Source organism: Cottoperca gobio, chromosome 14 (assembly GCF_900634415.1).
Source record: "Cottoperca gobio chromosome 14, fCotGob3.1, whole genome shotgun sequence".
Taxonomy (NCBI): domain Eukaryota; kingdom Metazoa; phylum Chordata; class Actinopteri; order Perciformes; family Bovichtidae; genus Cottoperca; species Cottoperca gobio.
In genome coordinates, this window is record NC_041368.1 from 7,565,515 (window position 1) to 7,587,426 (window position 21,912).

The following is a 21,912-nucleotide window of genomic DNA, read 5'->3' on the forward strand; positions in this document are numbered from 1 at the left end:
CATTTCCACTCAGATCTCCACACACACACACACACACACGATCCACCTACCTCTCTCCACATTGACGCTGGCAACATCCCCGGACATTTTGCACATGTAGGTGGTGTTGTGTGGGAGTTTGTCTGTGAAGCCGGTCAGGGTCATTCTGTAGCCTTGAGGATCCAGCTCCTCCACGTAGCTTTTGTCTTTGAACTGGCTCTCTGCGGATGAACCGGACACATTGGTGTTAATGAGGGACTGTTTGGTTCCTAAGGACCAAGAGAACTCATAGCTGGCGATCTTGTTGGGTTTGGGCTGGATCAGACAGTCTACTCTCAGGTCGTTGTCGTCTTCAACACACACCAATATCCGATCGCACTTTGCTGGGATCAGCAACACTGGAGCAAAACACAGAGGAGCATATGAGAAACACAGAGGGCATGAGAGCACGTGTAGAGATATATTTCATTTGAAACCTTAATATAAGCCTTTTTCACGGTCTCCAAATACCAGAGAAGAAATATGAAGTAATAATAAGTACTTCTCACCTCCAAGCACTCCAAATACGAACAGAGAATTGAACATGATGAAAAAGCTCCCATCCAACTTTAAAAAACCAACAGAAAAGCAAATTACAAAGTGCGTCTATAAACATTAAATGTAAACCATGTTGTTTTGCAGTGACATGCCAAATTGACTCATGATTCATTTAAATAAGTTCTCTTTTTTCATTGTGGTCTCAACAAATTAAGAAATACAAAGTGTTTTGGTTCAGCAAACATGACATTTGAGTCACAAGGTTGAGATGCTCTGATCTGCTATAAACGTCCTCTAGTTGCCTTCAGAACTTGATCTGAGCCCACTTGTAGCGCAATCCAATGATTTGACATGATTCCGAGTAAAAGATGAAACATATGTTTTCTCTCTTTCCTGTATTATTGCCTGTTTGTTATACTATTCATCACATTTTTCCAATTCCCTAACACAGTTTTGCAAATAACAAAATACAAAGTCTAATGTTACATAATGAGTTTTTAATGTTAGGTTATAGACTAATGTTTACACATCTCTGTACATATGTATTTTCTGTTATCGTTCCCTGCATACCTACACGCTCTATTTAGCAATACCCAGATATGACCCTATGCTAATATCTCTTCCCCGAGCTGCAGCTGAACATCTTTGAAGAGTCTTACCTCCTGTCAGGACTGGATGATGTAGCAGTTCCTGCCTGCGTGCTTTTGTCCTGCTGAGGGATAAACAGCTGGCGGCTTGAATGTGCAGCACAGCAGAGCATCACACATCTGAGACGAGGTGGGAGTGGAACAGAGAGGTAAAGAGAGAGAGTGGGAGGGACAAGGGTGGAACAGAGAGCGCTGATTCGTCTTTCTCCTCTGCAGTGTCTGACGGAGAACACCATTGAGGGCTGCAAAACTCTGTCAGCATCATCATTTTCACCAGCGGCATGTCCATGACCTTATTCCCTTTCCTCTCTGGTCCTCTTCTCACCTTTGTCTCATGTCCAGAGCTCCTCTTCTGTCCAGATTTTCCCTTTATGTATCACATGGTAGTCTCCCTCACGTTTCCCCTTATAAAGATGCTTCCACAGAGGTGAGAGTGATTATGTTCAACAAAGCACATAACTCTGCACTTACTGTAGTGAAATGATTTACTACCAACATTATTTTTTAAGATAATATAAAAGGAAATATTTAATTTTTCTGGCATTCTGTTAAATCCATACTACCACAGGGTAAATGTGTGACCCCCTAGAAATTTCTAGCACTGTCATACCAAATGACTTATGTAAAAATGGCTCAGTGTCTCCACCCTAAGGCCAATAATAAGAATTTCACAAAGTAAATTGGAAGCAGATTCATAACCTGCATCACAAGGTGCCAGTGGTAGACCATGGGAAGTTTAAGGCTTGCTGTATGTGGATGGATATGCACAAAATCAACCAATGAAAGTCCACTTTTTTGAGAGTGAGAGTGCTAAGTGCTAGAATACCTAGATAAAAATATGTGTGCGGAAAAAAAGTCATACATTGTTCTAATAAAGTGGAACATTTTGCAACTAAAGAATATTCACTCCTTTCATCCACTTCTCCACATGCTCTGTGCAGAAGGCAGGAAAACATTTGTCTTACATGTATTTGACCTAAAAGAGTTACCTGGTGAACATAACGAAAACCTACACCAAAAGGGAGAACATGTCAACTCCATTGTTGGACTTCATGAGCTGTGAGTAATTACATTACGTGAGTAGTAACATTTAAAGAGTTGAAGTTTTTGTCTGAGACAAATTAAAAGGACTACAAGGATAAGGAGTTGTAGCACAGTGGACTTGTGTGATGAATATTGACAAATATAATTACTTTAATCCATTCCTCTTGACAATGTAGGGCATCAAAATAAAGCTAAATTACAAAATCTTTGATTATTCTTTATTATTATGAGACATTTTGTGTGACATTATACAGTCTATGGTGGCATCCGATAATAACATCTTCCCCTGATCTCCCAGTGATTTCACAACCATGTTTCATATGAATTAAGTTGATATACATGCAACTATTTTGCATTAGCAACATGTTTGTGTGTAAAATAAATGCCGGTTGGAACACATTTCTCTTGAGCTTATTACAGACAGACGTGTCATTGTACCGCCTACATAGTTTTTTCTCTCTTTCATCTTCAGGCACATTCAGACACAACCTCAGACTCTTCCCTCCTACTCCTGGTGTGTTCTGCAATTTTCCACTTTCAGTGTCTGTAATTTCATGCCTGTCTACAGAGGTCGTCTCCTCTTTAAACAACCTGGACATGAAGGCTTTAGGCCTGATCATTTTGCATTCATATGTCCATTTCACAAGTAGTTTCAGTGATTAAAAATGTCAAACTCATATACACTTAATGTTGCCATTGAATGTTGGATTCATGTTTGTTTGTATGCAACATTGTTGGATATTTTATCATATTATAGCCAATCTCATTCTATACAGCCATGTGTCCACATAGTGCTACAAGTGTCAGCTTTACCATTTGTATTCATTTGTTTTCCATTCATTTATTTATTATCTACATAGCCCGGGAGGTGTCATGGAGAAAGAAATATATAATTTGTGCTCTCGAATTATTAGTCATTGAAATTTGGCATAAATGGGCATTAGTTTCACCTGCGTGTACCCTTGGATTCGATATGGTTTTATTACTGGGCTATTATGTGGATATACTGTACATTGGGTTTTGGCTGTTAAACACAACATTGTGTTATCTTTGAGATCCCTTAAACACATTTTTTAAAACTAATTTCACTATGTATTTCATCCAGTTCATAAAAACTCGGCTTCAGGGATGTGGAGTAGGGGTCTAAATGAAAAGTTGAATCATGATACAATATTATACAGATTCTTTGACAATAATACAATATTTGCCAAATCACAAAGTCTGACACAAAATGATTTAGATAGGATCCGATTCAGGGGCCTAGGATCAATATGAGGATCTATCATATGTCTATTTGACACAATCAGTTACATTTATATCAACTCACAAAAAGCAACGAAAATATGATTTGACAATTTTATTACTGGACTCTTCCACACATTTGAATGGAAAACAATCCATTATTTTTAATAAAAATAGACCTCCTTTTGTGTGAGAATAGCTGGTCCACCTTAAGGGTAAGCCTACCTAAAGTGAGCCGGGCTAACTTTGGGGCCTCTTTCACTTTAATCAGCAGGTGGCTAGCAAGACACGAGTGCTTAGCCTGATTGTCGCACTAATCACCGACAAATTAACTGCACTGCTACACACAACTAATGTTATTCACTTGCCGTCATACACGCTCACTCTGCAACTTCACGTCGTAAGCAAGCAGTGCTAACTGTAATATATATATATAAATATTATATATAAATATTATATATATATTATATATATAAATATTATATATATATATTATATATATAAATATTATATATATATTATATATATATATATATATATATATATATATTATATATATAAATATTATATATATATTATATATTTCCGTTTCGTAATGTCAATGATATTGATATATGATATAATTGAATCATTATTTTTTATTATTGGATCGCTACACCCCTAATGTGGAGAAATTCATAAATTACTTCTTTATCTTCGTTATCTTCCTCAAATTTCTGACTGCTGAATATGCCATGCCAAAAGCGTTTGCTGTACTGTACAAAATGGTGGAGGCAAAACATAAAATATTAAGTCAAGAGCACAAATCAGTAATTTGAGATCACAAATGATTAAATTGTGTAAGGCAACAAAACACTTTTCGTTATACCACCTCCTACGCTTAGTAATCATCCATTCATTTATTTATTCAATCAAAAGTCAGCCAACACAATAGATCAAGGCTCAGCTTCATTAGTGGCACCAGCACCACAGCACAGTGTGGGGGGCCAACCATCCCTGGGAGCTAATTCCTGAATCTACGTCCCTGTCCGGGCCCCTAATTGCATCTATTGAGTCTGCTCATTTAAAATAGCCTGACTGCGCCTTTATGCAACTGTGCTCACACTGTGCGCCGGCGGTTTGCTCAGCTCAACCCTCTCACAGTGACTGATAGTTGTCGCTCGGGCTGGGGGTAGGCTATCTCAGAAATAATCTGCCCACGCGTTAAGCTTCTTTATCCCCGCCAAGCCTCTGCCGGACAGAGACGGCTGCAGCTCCGCTACTACTCACAGGGAAGTCGGAATTAGTGTGGGAGACAGAAAAAGTGACGGATGCAGAGTAAAGTTTGAGAAATATTTGTTTGTGAATTAGAGGAGTGTGTTTGCTTCGTTTGTCGCATACACGGACGGACAGGACCCTAGAGACCGACCTGAAGCTGAACCTGCTGCCGTGTGTTCAGTCAGGGAGGCAGCAGCCGCAAAACAAGTGCACACTGGGAATTTAACCACAGCGAGAAGCTGGCAACGGTGGTTTGGGCATGGACAGCACTGGATTTAGGATATTCCTGATAACAACTTGTGTTATTCCAGGTAGGCTGCTCTGCTTTTCTCAGCACCTCTTAAAGCATAGTGATGAGACACTAGCGGTGTGAATCCAAGGGAAAGACACGATTGAATTCTCTGTATCAAATCTATAATCAATCACAAAGAAGGGACAGACACAGGGAGGTCGAAGAGTGAAGGAACATGGATACATTAAAAGTAGAAATCATAGCATAGTAGTTGTTGTAGTTTAAATTGGTGGCTGCTTCTGTATCCTGTATTGTTTTGAGTATGTTATCGTTTTTAGAGTTTTTATTTTGATACGTTATTTTATATATGATGTACATGCATATGAATATACAGTGTTATATCGGTATTTTACATTAGTGTTACATATATAGTCTTAATTTAAACACTTATCATCCCTACATCATTATTGCCGTAATTTTCATTTAAGTACATGTAGTAATATAAAATAAAAAGGGTTACCACTTTCTGATTAGTCACTCTTGATAAAGGGTTTATATTTTGCAATTAATTAATAATAAATAATTTACAGTTGTTTTATCTGTTATAAGCCATTAATAAGACCAACGTTTGGGATGCCAAGTTGTGATGTTAGTGAGATCTTTCACAACCTTGTTACCCAAGAGTTCTTTGGATCAGTAAACTACTTATTAACTATCACCAATTTATAAACCCAATATAAGATGTGTCGGATTTTTAAAATGAAGTTGATTCTCAATATACTATAGATTCATTCATTTTCATGTTAGAGTTCTTGCTCAACTTCTTATTCCCCTTTTGCTCCATTCAGTGAAACTCTGACAGTTTCAGGGGCATCAAACTTCATAACATCTTCATATCCAAATGATTTAAACTCTGAAACTATATGACTTTTACTCCTGATCCCATCTCAACAGGCTGTTGCATTTTTCAGTCAGCCCTACACAGTTGTCAAACTAAACTCGCCTTCAGCAGGTGCACTAGTGTAATCACACTAAGACGTGGATGCAGATGGCATCCCCACATCTTACAGAGTTATGTGTGTGTCTGAATGAATGGACTAACTATTGCTTCATTGTAGCAGGTGCAGCTGTGTAATCACAGCACAATCGAAGAGGTGGGGGGTGATGGTATATATATTACGTAATGACAAAAGCGATTGTGGCAGCATACGGATGTATTTAGCCGCTGTGACATCTGCTGTGATTGCTTTTTTCACTCACTCAGTGGTAGTAAACCCCCCTGTGCTAGTTGAGCAGTAATTTGCTGGTGTGCATACAGTATGTGTGTATATGTGTTATTACTGAGTGTGAGGCCACGGCATGTGTGGGATTTTGAACTTAAAGGACAGGGCAGTGGATTAGAGCTGCACTGGGAGCAGTGTTTGAGCAGTAAGGGTATAACAACATGATCGCTGCCAAGACCCAGGCTGCTGACTGTTGCTGCAGCGTGTCTGTCTTCTCCTGGCTCCAGACTCAGAGTCTGTCAGCCAGCAGGTTGATGCAAGTGCTGTCACAAGCAATCACAGATATGTTTTCACACATACATTTGCAGTCCTCCACTATGGAGACACACACACACAGACACACACACAGAAAAGGCTGATTGAGACTGAGAGACAGGCATCCTCCTGAATTGTTGAATAATCCACTGTCCACAGCTGGAACACACAGACGCTACCCCACAGAAATAATCCAGCACAAGCAGACAGCCCTTCTGTCCTCTTCCTTTTTTGTTTGTCTCTTCTTTGTGCAACTCCCTCTCCAGAGTCAGCCCATTTAAAAAAAAAGAAGAAAATTCTTTCCCATTTCATTCTCTCTCAATCAGTTCATCTTTCCTCCACAGACATTTTCTCCATTTCTCTCCATGTCCTCTCTCTCTTGTTTTTTTTTATTTTCCTCTTATGTCCCAAAACACAGACGCAACAGCAACAGTCACCATAATCCTGTGAGCTGCCCGCTGAACATCGGCCAAGTGCACACTCCACGTTCCTGCAGCTTACACACCCACACAAACATGCACACGTATCCATGCACCATCACAGATTCCAATCAAAAACAATGAGAGATTATAATCAATTTAACGGAAAATGAGAGAAGAACATTTTTTATTCTCCATTTCAATCAGGCTAAAATCGAGAGGAGCAACATGGATGTCCAAAAGCGAGTTTCCACTGGTGGTAAAGCCATGTGCTGCCATGTGAAATAACAGGTAGTGGTATACAGTCGTATCACAAACCAGTTGATTCTCTGTCACTTTCACTGCACTTAGTTAACGGCAAGACTTTAGTCCGAGCATTGTGTGTATTTTTGTGTGTGTGGGTCAGTTGGTCTACACTGTGCTTCAGGTTTCCCCACATTGTAAGTCACAAGGCCAAAGACTCAAACACAGTGTGTAATCCCCGATCAATCACAGATTTGATGGCCTAAAGATTAAACAGTTAATCTGTCCTGTCTCTCTGTTTTTTCATTTTCTCATCTTTCGCATGAGGTCAGTTTTTCCGTATCTGTGGCCTTCTGTTTGCAGAAGACCGATGTAGTTTGTTCAGCCTTGAATCATTGCAGTTTAACATTACAATTTTATTAACAGCATTTTGTAGATAATGATGTCAGCCTCATATTTTTAGTCTGAAACACATGCTTGTTAATACCTGAAAAATGGACTTGGTGCCAATGTGACAGAGAACAGTTGGCTTTTTGATTTTCTCTTTGCTTTCGTTTCCAATTTTCTATTCAATTTGGCCAAACACTGTGGAGTGTATAAATAAACTGATTGTGGATTTTGGTTCAAATCCCCTTTTTTTTATTTATCTTATGTGCAACATTTTCAGATTTAGGTTTCCGTGTTTGAATTAATAATACATTTAAAAAAGCCTTAATTCTGTCTAAAATCTGTCTATTTAAATAGATTTACGGCTGCTGATGGGGTAGTTTTGGATGTGTTAGTCTCATTGTTTTGACTGGTCTTAAAATTTTTAGCCACGCTAGCGGCATGGCTTCATGGATTGTAACTATAGTATGTGTGTCTGTGTCTGAACCATTTGAACTGAAATATCTCAACCTTTTGGCTGACTTTAGTGATCCCTGACTTTTCCTCTAGCGCTACCCTGAGGTCGACATTATGGTTTTCACTGAAATATCTTAACTATTATATTATATTATAAATATTGGATGGATTTCCATACAATTTGGTACACACAATTATGTTCCCCTAAAGATGAATTGCAGTAACATTGGTGACCACTTAACTTTTCATGTAGTTGTATCATCAAGTGAAACATTTGAATGTGTCCAATATTTTGGTTTATGACTAAATACCTGCAAAACTAACAACATTCCCATCAGCCTCAGCTGTACTAAGTGTTAGTGCTAATGTGCCAACTTACAATAGTGAACATAATGAGCCTTATACTTGCTTAACATCAGCATGCATGCATTGTTGTGCTAAAGCAACTCTGTGCCTTGGTACAGCCTCACAGAGCCACTAACATGGCTGTAGTCTGTTTTTATACAGCTCTTTAGTTGTTTCAAAGTACCATTTAGGTTGTTTCCAGGGTCAAAACCTTTACATTATTGTGGCCAGAACACTCTTTTCTGAATTGTCTGAATCTCAATGAGGCATTCCTGTTTAAAGAAGAAGGATCATATTATATTTGTATTAGTGTTTCCCCAAGTCTGTAAACTCTTACCAAAAATCCTACAGCAAAGCCTCTCAATGTCTCTCCTTTAAACCTCATGAGTAAAGGTCAAAAGTGGCTCATCACATAATGAGAATGATGACGAAAGAAAGAGGATATCCACTCAGGATATGAACAAAAAGCCCAGCACCACACTGAGATGCTCTTGCTGTTTTTGCACGTTGCCCATTCAAGTGTGAAACAATATTGCTATTGTTTGGTTACGTTCCCATGGCCGTCTCTTGCCAGTGTGCTGCTGTTTATAGATTATTGTCATGGGTGCTGGTGAGGTCATTTCCCATAGTTTAAACAATAGAAGAATGTGAATGGATGCAGCGGAAAATAGGAAGGTGGGAGAGATGTGGGGTCAACGAGATGTGTGTGCGTGTGTGTGTGTGTGTGTGTGTGTGTGTGTGTGTGTGTGTGTGTGTGTCAGAGCTGCTCTGCCTTCCCCTAAAGCTCCTAATCAGTTCAGCGACAGAGCTCTGTAGGGGGGACTATCAGTGGGATACATACAAATAAACTTGACACAAGTAAAACGTATTTTACTTCCCTGATATAAAGCAGGACTGGTAGAGAAGATGGATGACTTGAGCTTTTCCGTATTTACTGAGTTTATATGTTTTCCCATATTAACTATGGATAAAAGGTGAACACACTACAGACCGTCTTCCAGACAACATCATTTAAAGGAGTAGTTTGACATTTTTGGAACTACGACTTATTTGCTTTCTTGTCAAAAGCTAGATGACAGTACTAATATAAATATTTTGTTAACGTTAGACAGAGCCAGGCTACCTGTTTTCAGTCTCTGTGGTTAGCTAACAGATGCTGACTGTAACTTCAGAATCATCGAACAGATGTGAGAGTGGTATCAGTAAAACTATTCCTTTAATACAGGGGTGTCAAACTCATTTTAGTTCAGGGGCCACATACAGCACAATTTGATCTCAAGTGGGCCGGACCAGTAAAATCACAGCATAATAACCTATAAATAACGACAACTCCAAATTTGTCCCTTCGTTTTAGTGCAAGAAAGTACATTCTGAAAATGTTCACATTTAATTAACTATCTTTTTACAAAACATTATAAACTGAAATTTCTTAAGAAAGAAAGGTGCAATTTCAACAATATTATGCCTCAGTTTATCATTTACACATATGTATTACAACTTACAGATCAGTGTATCTACAAAAACACAAACCATTTCGTCATGGGTATCTGGAACAGTATTTTACTTTATGATCAAAACAACAAATTTTTACACTTTGCAAAATCATCCCGCTGGCCGGATTGGACCCACTGGCGAGCCGGTTTTGGCCCGCGGGCCACATGTTTGACACCCCTTCTTTAATATATATCATCATACATTTCATCCATCAGATATTTTGGTAATGAAAGTTTTATATTTGTGTGAAAATTAAGCTTTAAACTTTACACAGTGACCGTCCTATTGTAGAGCTACAGACGTTTCACCCTTTATCCAAACGTCTTCAGTACTGTTGTTGTTACACCATCTTCTACCAATTATGTTCCTACGGATTTACTTTGCATTGGCCAATATGACAGTATGTATGATATGGTGTATGCCACAAAACTAGATTACGATGATTCATGTTGAACTGAGAATTTAACCAAGAGAAAATGTGTACAGCAGCAAATACACGATGATGCAGATGCATTTTAATATCCTAAATGCTGTAATCTACTCTCACTGCTGGCTTTCTTCCCTCATAACAACCCCCACAGACTCACACAATGGTTTATAAAAGTGTGGCGTGGTGAACTCCTGCTCTAATACAAAACTATTAAACTTATTAATATAACAAAACACATGTCTGGCTCAGATTTATGTGACATCATTTGATGATGTTGGTCATTTTTCTGATGACTGATTTCAGCAGTGCAGATGGGTCTATCTGTATTCCTAAGCTTTTGCTTGCGTGTTTGCATGCATAGAACAAGCACAAATGTACCATATACCAAATACGATTTTGCATATTAAATGCTTTTTGTGCAGATTTATATTATAAGACGAGCCCAAACAAATCTATTTAAGTAGTGAATTAATACACTCTAATCATCAGAATCTAATTGAGGCTTTATTTTCGTGTTTTCATCTTTCAGGTTATGGGAAACTAGCTAAGCACTAACGTGCTGTGCATTTTCTCTGCGAAATTGTGCATTTTGTGTCATAAATCCATTTAATAATTCAGCCTGCCATCAGTTGAATTTGAGTTCTTGTATTTTTGAAATGATTTAAAAGTTCAAAGTTACCAGCAAAATCATCAACATTTCTTTCAAATGTTGTAGGTGGTAGTAAAGCCAAAGTATTGCAGTTTTAAGAGTGCAGATTGGTGTTTGACCTCTCCTGGTTTATGAGAAGTTGAATTATGTAAATCCACCTGCTTGATCAGTGTTTAGAGAGATTTGAGAGTTTGCAAAGAGCTCAATTCATAAATGTATTTCAGAGCTGATTACCTTTTTGTCCCTCGCACAGGCTCAGTCTGTGGTTGACCTTTATTCAGATCATTGTTGATGGATCTTCTTATGTCATTCAGATGTATCATGCCATTTCTAACGACTTCAAAATACTTTTGCACTCACTAGCAGGTCATGGTCTACAGTTCTCTCGAACATAAAGAAGTGTTAAAACCATAGACAATTAAACTTTTTAAACTCATAAATTGGTCTGTTGTTTCACCATTTCTCTCTGTCTCTCTGTAGTGTAATCAGTTCAAATTTAATTTGATGTAGTTAATCCTGTAGGGAAAAAACTATTTAAGACCATTTCCCCCTCTGATTTTCTTACTCGGAGAATCAAGAGGGCTGCTCCAAAGTCTTTTCAGTATAGAGGGACCTGGCATTGTAATGCCTTGTATGGCAAGACTACAATAAAAACAATATATATCCTGATGCTAGTAGAAAGCCAGTTGAAAGAATCGTTGTAATGTGTGATAGAACTCTGCAGTCTTGCTGCAGTGATGTGCACTGACTAGTCGTGATGTGGTAAACACATGCATTGCTTTTTTCAAAGCTCTAAGATAAAGGAGAAACCTTGTACTGTTACTTTACTGAAAAGTAGCTGGACTGAAGCAATGAATTCCCATGATGCTCAAAATTCAGAGGGAGGTCTAACTTAATGGCAAGATTTTTAACAGCAGATTTAATATTTTTGAATGATGGGACAAGTCGAGTTTGAGTAATGCTGTGTACAGTAACAGTATTAGGACCAACTAAGGATTTCTAATATTCATGCAAGAGAAAACGTTTAAAATAGTTTTATAATGCAGTTTTGAATTGTGTCGAGTTCATTGGGATTAAATGAGTGATATAGCTGTGTGTCGACAGTGTAACCATGATAAAATATATTAATAAACAATGTGGTCGAGGAGCAGCAGGTACACAGAGAACAGGATTGAACCCAGAATTGACCCCTGGGGCACACCACACATTAAGCTTGTCTAAGCCTATCAGTAGAGCGACTGATGGTTGTACAGTCAGATCTAATGGATTGTGACTGTGGAAACATGGGTTGATGTTGTTGTTATGACTTTTTTCAAATCATCCAAATTCAGAGTACTCTTCCTTGATGCAGCAGAACCAGAGATATCATTTTTTTTTATTGTACACATTCCTCCTTCGTTTCGTCCTCCCAAAACCTGGCACCTACATTACCCACAAGGCAATCCAGCCACCAACAGTTTGATCATTTAAACGTCAAGATATGTCGTTTTGGGGCATTTTGTTAGTTTTCGTTTTGTTTGTTACTGCAAGAGTAACAATCATTTCACACTTTCAGCCTACTTCAAATATCCCTCCAATAACCAGACGGTAAAGAGAGCATGAAAAACAATGGACAGATTATGTCCATTCATTTCAGATTAATGCTAAACTACAGGAAAGAGTTTGAGACTAAAAATGTCAAAAGAAAGGGGGCACTGACCCCACTTCTGCTTGATTTCAGTCGGTGAAAAATTAAGCTCAACACAATTTACCACAAAACAAACCTTCAGTATGTAAAAACCTATCATTTATTTTCTTCTGGTACACTTTATGATAATTTCCTAGTTCCTACACAGCTCAGACAGAAATATTATGCCAAAATATTCTGTGTTAAAGCTTTCCGTCTAGTTAACAAGAGGTCAGAGAGATGAGCAGCTTTATTTTTGATGTCTGAGCTGTCAGCCTGGGGGGGATTGGTTGCCTCTGTGAAAGAGACTAGAACACTGATGGACCGATCAATGCCCCGCCATTATTAACAGGAAAATATTGAATTGCATGATGAACCATGTACTATGGACCCTCGTTTATATGTTGTTGTTTTATAAATACAATATGTGAAATATGGAAATTGCCCCTGTGTAAATGTTATATTGACACAGTTCAGCATTGTATTCATGTAGCACAATTTCATCTGGTTTGTGGCATTAGATGTTTGAGAAAGTTAAAAGTAAGCAGTTAGTAAACCTAAGGCTTTACAGTAATGTCAGAAATGACAATGAGAACATTGTTGCTTCTCCGTCACACACACATTACTCTGTATTTGCAACCCAGTGTCTTTCATTTCATCTTGTGAGAGATAAGATGCATACTTTTGGGTAGCATTGTATTATTGTTGAAGGGAGCATGAGATTGATTTTGATTGCCAATTACTACTGCCAATTGTAATTGTTATGTATATGACATTAAAGAATAAAGAAATAAAAAGAGGAAGCCAAATATAGCTCACAAGATCATCTTGATTGTGAAGTTAGTGATTTTGTTTTGTTATTGTGAGTTAGTATTTAGCATCTTTCAAGTAAAAGTAGTAATCATAGTTCTAAAATAGTTCATGTTCTTAAAAAGTTATTTTTTTCCTCTATAAAAATAACACTCATAAAGTACAAATACATATAGTGAGAATACTTTATATCTTAGAAATCTTAAAAGCAAAGTTATACTTCTTATGACAATTCAATTGACAGCAACTGCTCTGGTTGCATTTAAACCTTTTCAGCACTAATCTTTTATTATTTATATATATATATATATTCATTATATGTTATGTATACTATTTGGCTGCTGCCACGTGAAGAGGAAAAGGAGACTTTAAATAGATTAACTATAAAAAAATAAAAGCATTTCTTCATTAAAAAAAAGATAGTGATGACAAAGACATATTGATGGTAAGACTTTTGATATTTTAATCATAGATGTCTGGTGACTGAGGTACAGTGATGAATATTTAGCAAGGTTTCTATGTGTGCATGTGTGTGTACACAGTATAACCATGTGTGTATGAGAATGAGAGCAGCCATTGTTCTGAGCTGTTTTGTTCAGTGGTGGTTGTTCTATATCCTGCATCCTGAATAACCATTAATGTATTCTTCATGAACCTACCAGATTAAACATGATGTTAGTTACATTATACCTGACAATCACACATGTGACTAACACAGAAAGTGGGTGTACATGCTGTGGATTTGTTAAAGGGGATCAGTAAGTCAGTAGGAACAGTAACCAAACAAATCGTGCTTATTTATACCTCACTCTAATCCACAACCTTTGACCTCAGCTCACGTCTCACGCTGCTGAAATGTAACGCCTTTGACAGCTCAGCGCACTTTAGCAGCTCAACCCTGCTGTGCTGACTGAACAGCTTAGAGCATGCCAGTCTGATGCTGCCAACATGTGTGCATTTGTGTGTATGCGTATGCCCAGCATAGTTGAAAGTATTTTTTTTAAATGTCTTTACCTCTTGTGTTTCTCCTCCAGGAATAAATGGCCAGTCTGTGGAAATGGATGATGGGAAGTGGGGATATGTTGGCTCAAAGGTGGATCTCCGCTGTCGGTTCATCAACAGCTCCCCGCCGGTCAAAATATCCCAGGTATTCAGTCATCCACCTGTGGATTACACTATTCCAGCAGTTTTGCCTGCTTTAGACAAATACCTATTTTTTTAATACATTGCTTGATTTCTGTATTACCACTTAACAACAATGAAGTCAAGTTTGATATTCATCCCATAATGCCATATAAGAAAAAACACTGTAAGGTAGAAAAACTATCTGAAAACTTGTGGTATGCATTTGAAAGTGGCTATTAAAGATAGGAATGATAACCATGAGAAGATAGCAAGAGGTAGATTTAGAAATTTTCCAACCAAAACAACCCTCTTCAGGCCTCCCTCCAAATAGTTTTTGAGAAGATTACCCACCGTAGCTTCGATAATGAAAATATAAATATGCAATATGCAATGTCGTTAATGGGCTAAAACCACTGCCTACCCAATATAACATAACTAATAAAATATATCAGAGCTTCTTCACTTCCCCTCATCAAGGACTTCCACTTCTTCAATCCTTCTTTCTCAAGGTAACATGGCAGAAGCTGGTGAATGGCACGAAGCAGAACGTGGCGATCGCCAATCCCTCCCTGGGTGTGTCTGTGGCCCCGCCCTACAGGGACCGTGTCACCTTCAAGAATGCAGCAGTGAGGCGGCGGACTCCGACACTGGAAGACACCACCATCTCCTTCTCCACGCTCCGCCTCTCCGACGAGTCCACCTACATCTGTGAATACACCACGTTTCCTGCAGGGAACCGTGAAAACACTGTAAACCTCACTGTGTACGGTAAGGTTTGTGATGATCTGATCCTCAAGTGAGTGATCCAATGTTAAATATGAAGGCACATAATCTCCTGGAAAACCACAATTTAAAACTTTTTAAATTTCAGTTTTTATACTGATTATACAAACGATATAAAGCGTTTTAATTAGCGAGTTTTAGAGGTGTTTGTCGGCTGCTTTTTACCTTTGGACACACCCAGGCTAGCAGTTTCCCCCTGTTTTCAGTCTTTATGCTAAACTAAGAAAACCGTCCCCTGACCGTCTCTCTTCATACTTATCATACATGCATGAGAGTGGCATCAATCTTATCTTCTTAAGCAAATAAGCTTGTTTTCCAAAATGTCTAACTATCCCTTTAAGGTGTCGACACATAAGGTAGTTCTCATTGATTTATCAATGTTTCTATTTTTAAGAACTAGTTTAGGATTCTTTTTAATTTATTTTTAAACAAATGACTGTTTCCAATGTCAAGAATGAACTTTCAAACGTTTAAAAATACTGTATACAGTTTTCTGAACACAGTAATATTGTGATTTTGATTACCTTTATTTCCAGGGAACCCGCTAGTATAGAAAATGATGTGGTCGTGTGCAAATGGATTTAGGAGGCTGATTTGTTTATGATGAGAATGCTATTCATATTTACTCTCGAGTCAACGACTGAATTCGAAATCACATTATGCTAACATACTACATACACAATCAGTATGTACTATACTGACTGCTAAATGAACGATTGAGTAGGATATTACCAGCAGACTGTTCACACTGAAGTGTATTCTCATACTCTTAAATTCTTACTAATCTAGTATATGTACATCCGGGCCTTTCTCCTGCACTGCATACTACAGTATGCAGGAACTCACTACATCCTCAATTTGACGTCATTCTTAGTATGAATGGTGCATTAGCCTGCGATTCCGAACACAGTGAAAGTCAAAGCTTTTACAGTACCTGTCAAGCCCTTGAATATGCTTTCGTAAGGTAAACTTTATACTATTATCATGCTTCACATTTTTTTAATTCTATATTAATTCAATGCTTGTGTTGCTTTTCATTCCCTCAGTTCGCCCAACAACTCAGATGAGTCTGTCCACGCCGACGCTGGTGGCTCGTTCATCCAATCTGAAAACACCGGTGGCCACCTGCATCTGTGCCAACGGAAAACCAGCCGGTACCATCAGGTGTGTGCTTTAGTGGAAGGAGTGTTTTTTCTCGAATTCACCCTCACTTTTAAGAGTTTTACTACTGCAAGTGAACCAAGCTTGTGTGTTAACACCACTATTTGTTTAAATCACACGTAATCTGCCTACATCAATGTATCTGTGTGTTGTGACCTTTATTCCTTGTTGATGAGAGCAGATGGGAGACGAAAGTGCCAGGAGAAGTGACCTCCCGGGAGTACAGGAACTCAGACGGCACGTTCACTGTTCAGAGTGAATACATTTTGGTGCCCCGCAAAGAAACACACAAGGAGACGCTCACCTGCGTCACCACCTACAACGAGGAGGTCTTCACCGACAGTGTCACCCTTGATATTCAGTGTAAGTCTTTTCACATATAACAATAAGCTCAGGTAAAATATCAACACTATTACAAGCTCATTTTCTGTTATTTCTTTGTGTTTGTACCAGATGAGCCCGATGTTTCGGTGGGTGGGTATGATGGAAACTGGTACCTGAACCGAGAGAACGTCCAGCTGAGCTGCCAAGCCGATGCCAACCCGGCCGTCTCTCTGTATCAGTGGAGACTGTGAGTACAACTCTGTTTGTTTGTGTTTCACTCAAATTTACTGACAAAGTGAGACCACTTTATTACAATGCATCAGGGACGTTGTGTTGTGTCTTTAAATTGAGATTCACTCAAAATGGATCAGAAAATATAACAGAATCTGGTTTCTCTTGATGAATTATATTAAAGAGTCTGTCCTTCCAAAAATGTATGTTTACTTTATGTTTCTTTTCTAAGGGCCAACAAGCATACAGATGAACCAGTAAACACACCTTCTGCTTTCCTTTTGCTATATTATTTGTATTGTATTAGTCGTTTTTTTGCAGTAAACTCATAGACCTCTGTATATATATATATATATATATATATATATACATATATATTATATATAGATATAGTCAGGCTACGCCGAATATGATGAACTTATTGTTCATTGACATGTTTGAATAGGCTGTATATAACAGTCACTCTATGTATGGACAAGTTGCAATTGTAATCAAACTTGTTCACCCAAACTTTGTTGTTGTCTGTTCTCTTTCATTAATTCTATTTTGTTGATTTTTTTGGGAAATTGTGCCTCTTCACAAAACAAAGAAGCAAAGGTCACAAATGTTCAGGGCATCAAGTGGACAAAATGTTGCTTGTGTGCGGTTCTTGTTAAGGTTTTATTTCCTATATTTTCTGCAGGGTTAATGGCTCCATACCGACCAATGCTGAGATCCGAGACAACGTACTGACCCTGAAGGGGCCGATCACGTACGACCTGCAAGGCATCTATGTGTGTGATGCAACCAACAGCATTGGGACACGATCGGGCTCTGTGGAAGTCAGCGTTATTGGTATGTTTACCTGGAGTCTGGGGTCATTTGATACGACACACTGTACCCCAAAATATACTGTGAACAATGTGGAATGTGTTTGTTTTCTTTGTAGAAAAGCCTCTACCACAGATCGCAACGGCTGATGTCATTAGCGTGATCGCCCTATTACTGGCTGCTGGAGTGCTCATGGGCATTACTGTCACAGTGCTGGTGCTCAAAATAAGAAGTAGAAAAGGCAACTCCTCGTATGTAAACAGTCCGTTATAATCCATTGTCCCAACATGCTTTGAATCGTCTATGACCATCTTCCTTGTCTAACTTCTATTCTCTTTGATCAGAAATGACTCTCCGTCCAAAAAACCTTCCCAGCCGATAAGGAAAAGACCAGCAGATGATATCCAGGTAACCTTTGTGTTGTGTTTTTAATTTAAATTTCACATGTAAGAATTAGTTTTTCCTTACATTTTGTAAAATTGTAGTGGGTATTTCTTTGGTATGTCCGCACTACCTGGTATTTATCAGAATAAATAGCAATTGTGGAATAATAAAAAAAGTTTAAAATACAATTAATGCTACCACTGGCTGGCTGAGGGGGTTTAAGTCCTAAAATTTCACAATAGGAAATTGGTAGCTGATAATAATATTACATAATGCTACTACTACTACAGAAAACAACCGTATCTATGTATCTATCATACTCTAATTTAATTTGTTCCTCACGCTCCTGTAATATTATATTTCACATTAATGACGCCGACCGGTCACCTATCAACCAATCTCTGTGGACATAGTGAGGAAGTTCACTCACAAAACATAGCAACGGGACTAACAATAGCTCTCAAAATAAAACTCTTAGTAAGGAACTTTTAGTGCCATTTACAAGGACTCCCAGTGATATGATAAGATCCTTTGTGAATACGGCCCAGAGGATATACGCATCTAGTACATAGATGGGTGAGTTCACAAAGAATGGACTGCAGAAACAAGTCATACAATACAATTTTACCTTTTTTGAATCTGATTACATTTATCCATCTGGCAAAGTATAAATGTTGCCTTTGTGCCAAAAACACAGGAGGCAGATAAATGGCAGAGAGAGAAAAAAACAAAACATTTTCAGACTGCGAGCTACAGGTCCTGACCAAACAGTTGCAGAGGGATTTCTCAAAAATTCAGGCAAGGCATTTACACGTGACAGACAAACTGTTTTCGGGATTGAAATCTATACTATGATAACTGGCTATTAGCGCTGATCTTTCTGATTTAGACTGTTATTGAAATGAGGCTCATTTGCATGGAAAAGGGGACATTTTTGCCAAATGTATGCATATTACCGAATTTAAAAATGTGCAAATAGAACAGGAGAACTGGCAGCGCAGTTAGGGGTGCACTTCACCATTTGTGGCTGCTTTTCTTTCTTTTTCACATATTTGTGCAGGTTTAGCAGCCGCAAATCCACACAATCCTTTTGTGAAATTCACCCCATAGTGTGTTCTACTACGTTTCGTAATATTTAAATAGTTTAATAAGATTTAAAGTTTTTGTATTTATATGGAAAACCGTTACAAAGAATTATGTAGAAGTCTGCACACCAACACAGATGAGCTCAATGAATACTGACTGATTAGAGCCATGCTGCAAACATGTGAGGTCACCAAACACCTTATTCTTACAGGTTGTTTTTTACAGAAAAACATTTTGACATAACACAGTAGAAAAAGCAGTGTAAAACATATAATGAATTTCATTAAACAGCTTTCAGGGTCCTGGTATTGTGCAAGCTGGCTCACTGTCACACTGCCATGGATTACTGGGACACTTGAATAGACATCGTTAATGTTATTAGTAACACTTGTGCTTTCCCTACTATTGCAAGTGTGAATGTGAATTTGCAGAGTTGGCTAGTTCCAAACTGTCTGAACGATGCTGACCTTTATGGGAACCGAGAGAGGCTGACCCGCTCATAACAACATTGCTCCATAGCACTAGGTCAGAAAATTCACATTTGAGAAATTAAAGAATAAATATAAACTAAAAGACATGGAATGTTTTAAAGTATTTGCAAATGTAAAAAACTGGATAACAGAACATTTTACCTTTAGAAATACAGTTCCAACTGAGGTAGGAGAAATGATAAAAATGACAAAAATAAAGGGATATAAAAAGACAGCTGAGAGCAATAAGAACGGCTACAAAACATACTGTATACAACAAATGGAATAAAGATCTTGATGAGAGATGAGAGGTGCAAAAAAAAAAAGAGAAGGAATGTTTACAGCTCAAATATTAAACTACCAATGTATGTTTAATTTGATATAAATTAATAACAAGAATATACTACAATAGAGACAGATAAATGTTTAAAATGTGGCACTCAAAGCCACTCCCTCATACAGGCCTTTTGGTATTGTGATACAATTAGAAACATTCACTTACACCTATTAAAAGCATTAATGAAATATTACTAGATTATTGAAAGGACAACGGCGGAGGAAAGCAACAAAGAGAAACAATTAAGATATGGAGCTCAATTTCCGAAGCTCTGTAAATTGAGTTGAGCAGCAGAATCACCCAGCATCCAAAGATTTTAAGGAACCCTTTGTATCATCTTTATCTTGTCCTGTCTATCGTGCATGTGTGTGTGTGTGTGTGTGTGTGTGTGTGTGTGTGTGTGTGTGTGTGTGTGTGTGTGTGTGTGTGTGTGTGTGTGTGAGTGTGTGAGTGTGTGTGGATGGAATATAATCTGTGATGACAACCGTACAGACTGTATGGGATTTGTGGATAAGCAATTCAAACAGGGTTCATTGTGTAACAATCAGACCCTTACTCACTCAATTAAAAAATATATTTAGAAAAAAAAGAAGGTCATAAACTTCACAGGTTACCTTTAAGTACATACTATATGTACTGTATGCATGCATGTACATATGTATTGTATTCTTTAATAAATCATTCTCATTTCTCCACAGCACTCAGGGCGGTTTTATGAAGAGCTTCCAAACACAGCGGACTATGTGAGCTACAGACTGGCCTGCAACAAGGAAGACTACCCGGAGCCCTACTCCCCTCCTATTAAGCCCCCTCTCTCATTTCTGCCCCAACACCCCTACCCCTCCTCACAACCAACCACTGCAACTAGCAGCAGTGGCACCAGCACGCCAAAAAACACCTTCTCCCCTCCTACACACACCACGGCCATCTTTAAATACCCCTCGGTTGTGGGCCTGTCTTCTCCTCCCCCGGGAGTGGCTGCATACACTTTTCCCAAAGAGCAGTACGTCTGAACTTACACTTTGTCGCAAACTCAAACCTCTCAAGCAATCTCCGAGGAAACGACCAGATTTAAACTCGAACCTTTCCTAAGAGGAGGCTGGGAAAATGTGGCTAACCCTGGACTATCAGGCAGTGTCTCTGCACTGTCTGTCCCATTGTGGACAGCTCTGGAGGTCAAAGGACTATGCAGCTTTTGTTGTTGGACTTGGAATCGATTCCAAATTTGAAACATTTTCTCCCTTCTGGACGGTCTTTTATTGTGTTGTGTTCATTGTGTGTTCTATTCATTGAAAAGGGACAATTATTGAACCATGTTTCAGACGTTTAGGATGGAGGAAGGTCAAGTTAAAGATGAGTTGACTCAATTGTGTATATTGCATGGATGTATGACATTTGATTGGAAAATACTCCAAGCTGAATGAATAGGATTATCTATTGATGTCTGATGTCGTTGACCCCTTACTTTATCCTCTGTGGTATCATTTTATTTTTTTTAAGAAAAAAAGAAAGGGAAAAAAGACAATTTCCTACTTAATCTCTAATGCCCACTCTCTTTATCCTGTGTTGTACACACAAACCCTTTACTGAGGAACAACAGACCTCAGGTTTTACCACCTGTTCTTATGTAATACTTTTATTGTGCTTGTATTTTGTATCATTTGTGTTTTTCTTGCAAAGAAAGAAAATCTAAAAACATTTTTATTTACTGAAGACATTTTGTTGATATATGAAATTGATGTTTTTATTTGTGGTATCTGTGGATTTTAGTATTCATTGACACTGGTTGTTGGATGAGCCCTGAATTTCTAGCATTTAAATAAAAA

General features: G+C 38.2%; 1 protein-coding gene across 1 annotated transcript; it reads left to right on the plus strand.

The window, feature by feature from the left end:
- The first annotated feature begins 4,625 nt into the window (after nucleotides 1–4,625).
- Nucleotides 4,626–21,912, plus strand: nectin1a (nectin cell adhesion molecule 1a). Its single transcript, XM_029448346.1, has 10 exons — nucleotides 4,626–5,017; nucleotides 14,410–14,522; nucleotides 15,010–15,268; nucleotides 16,330–16,447; nucleotides 16,626–16,807; nucleotides 16,898–17,015; nucleotides 17,682–17,833; nucleotides 17,928–18,060; nucleotides 18,154–18,217; nucleotides 20,785–21,912. Exons 1-10 carry the CDS (start codon nucleotides 4,966–4,968, stop codon nucleotides 21,097–21,099), a joined length of 1,506 nt encoding a protein of 501 aa, XP_029304206.1. The 5' UTR covers nucleotides 4,626–4,965; the 3' UTR covers nucleotides 21,100–21,912.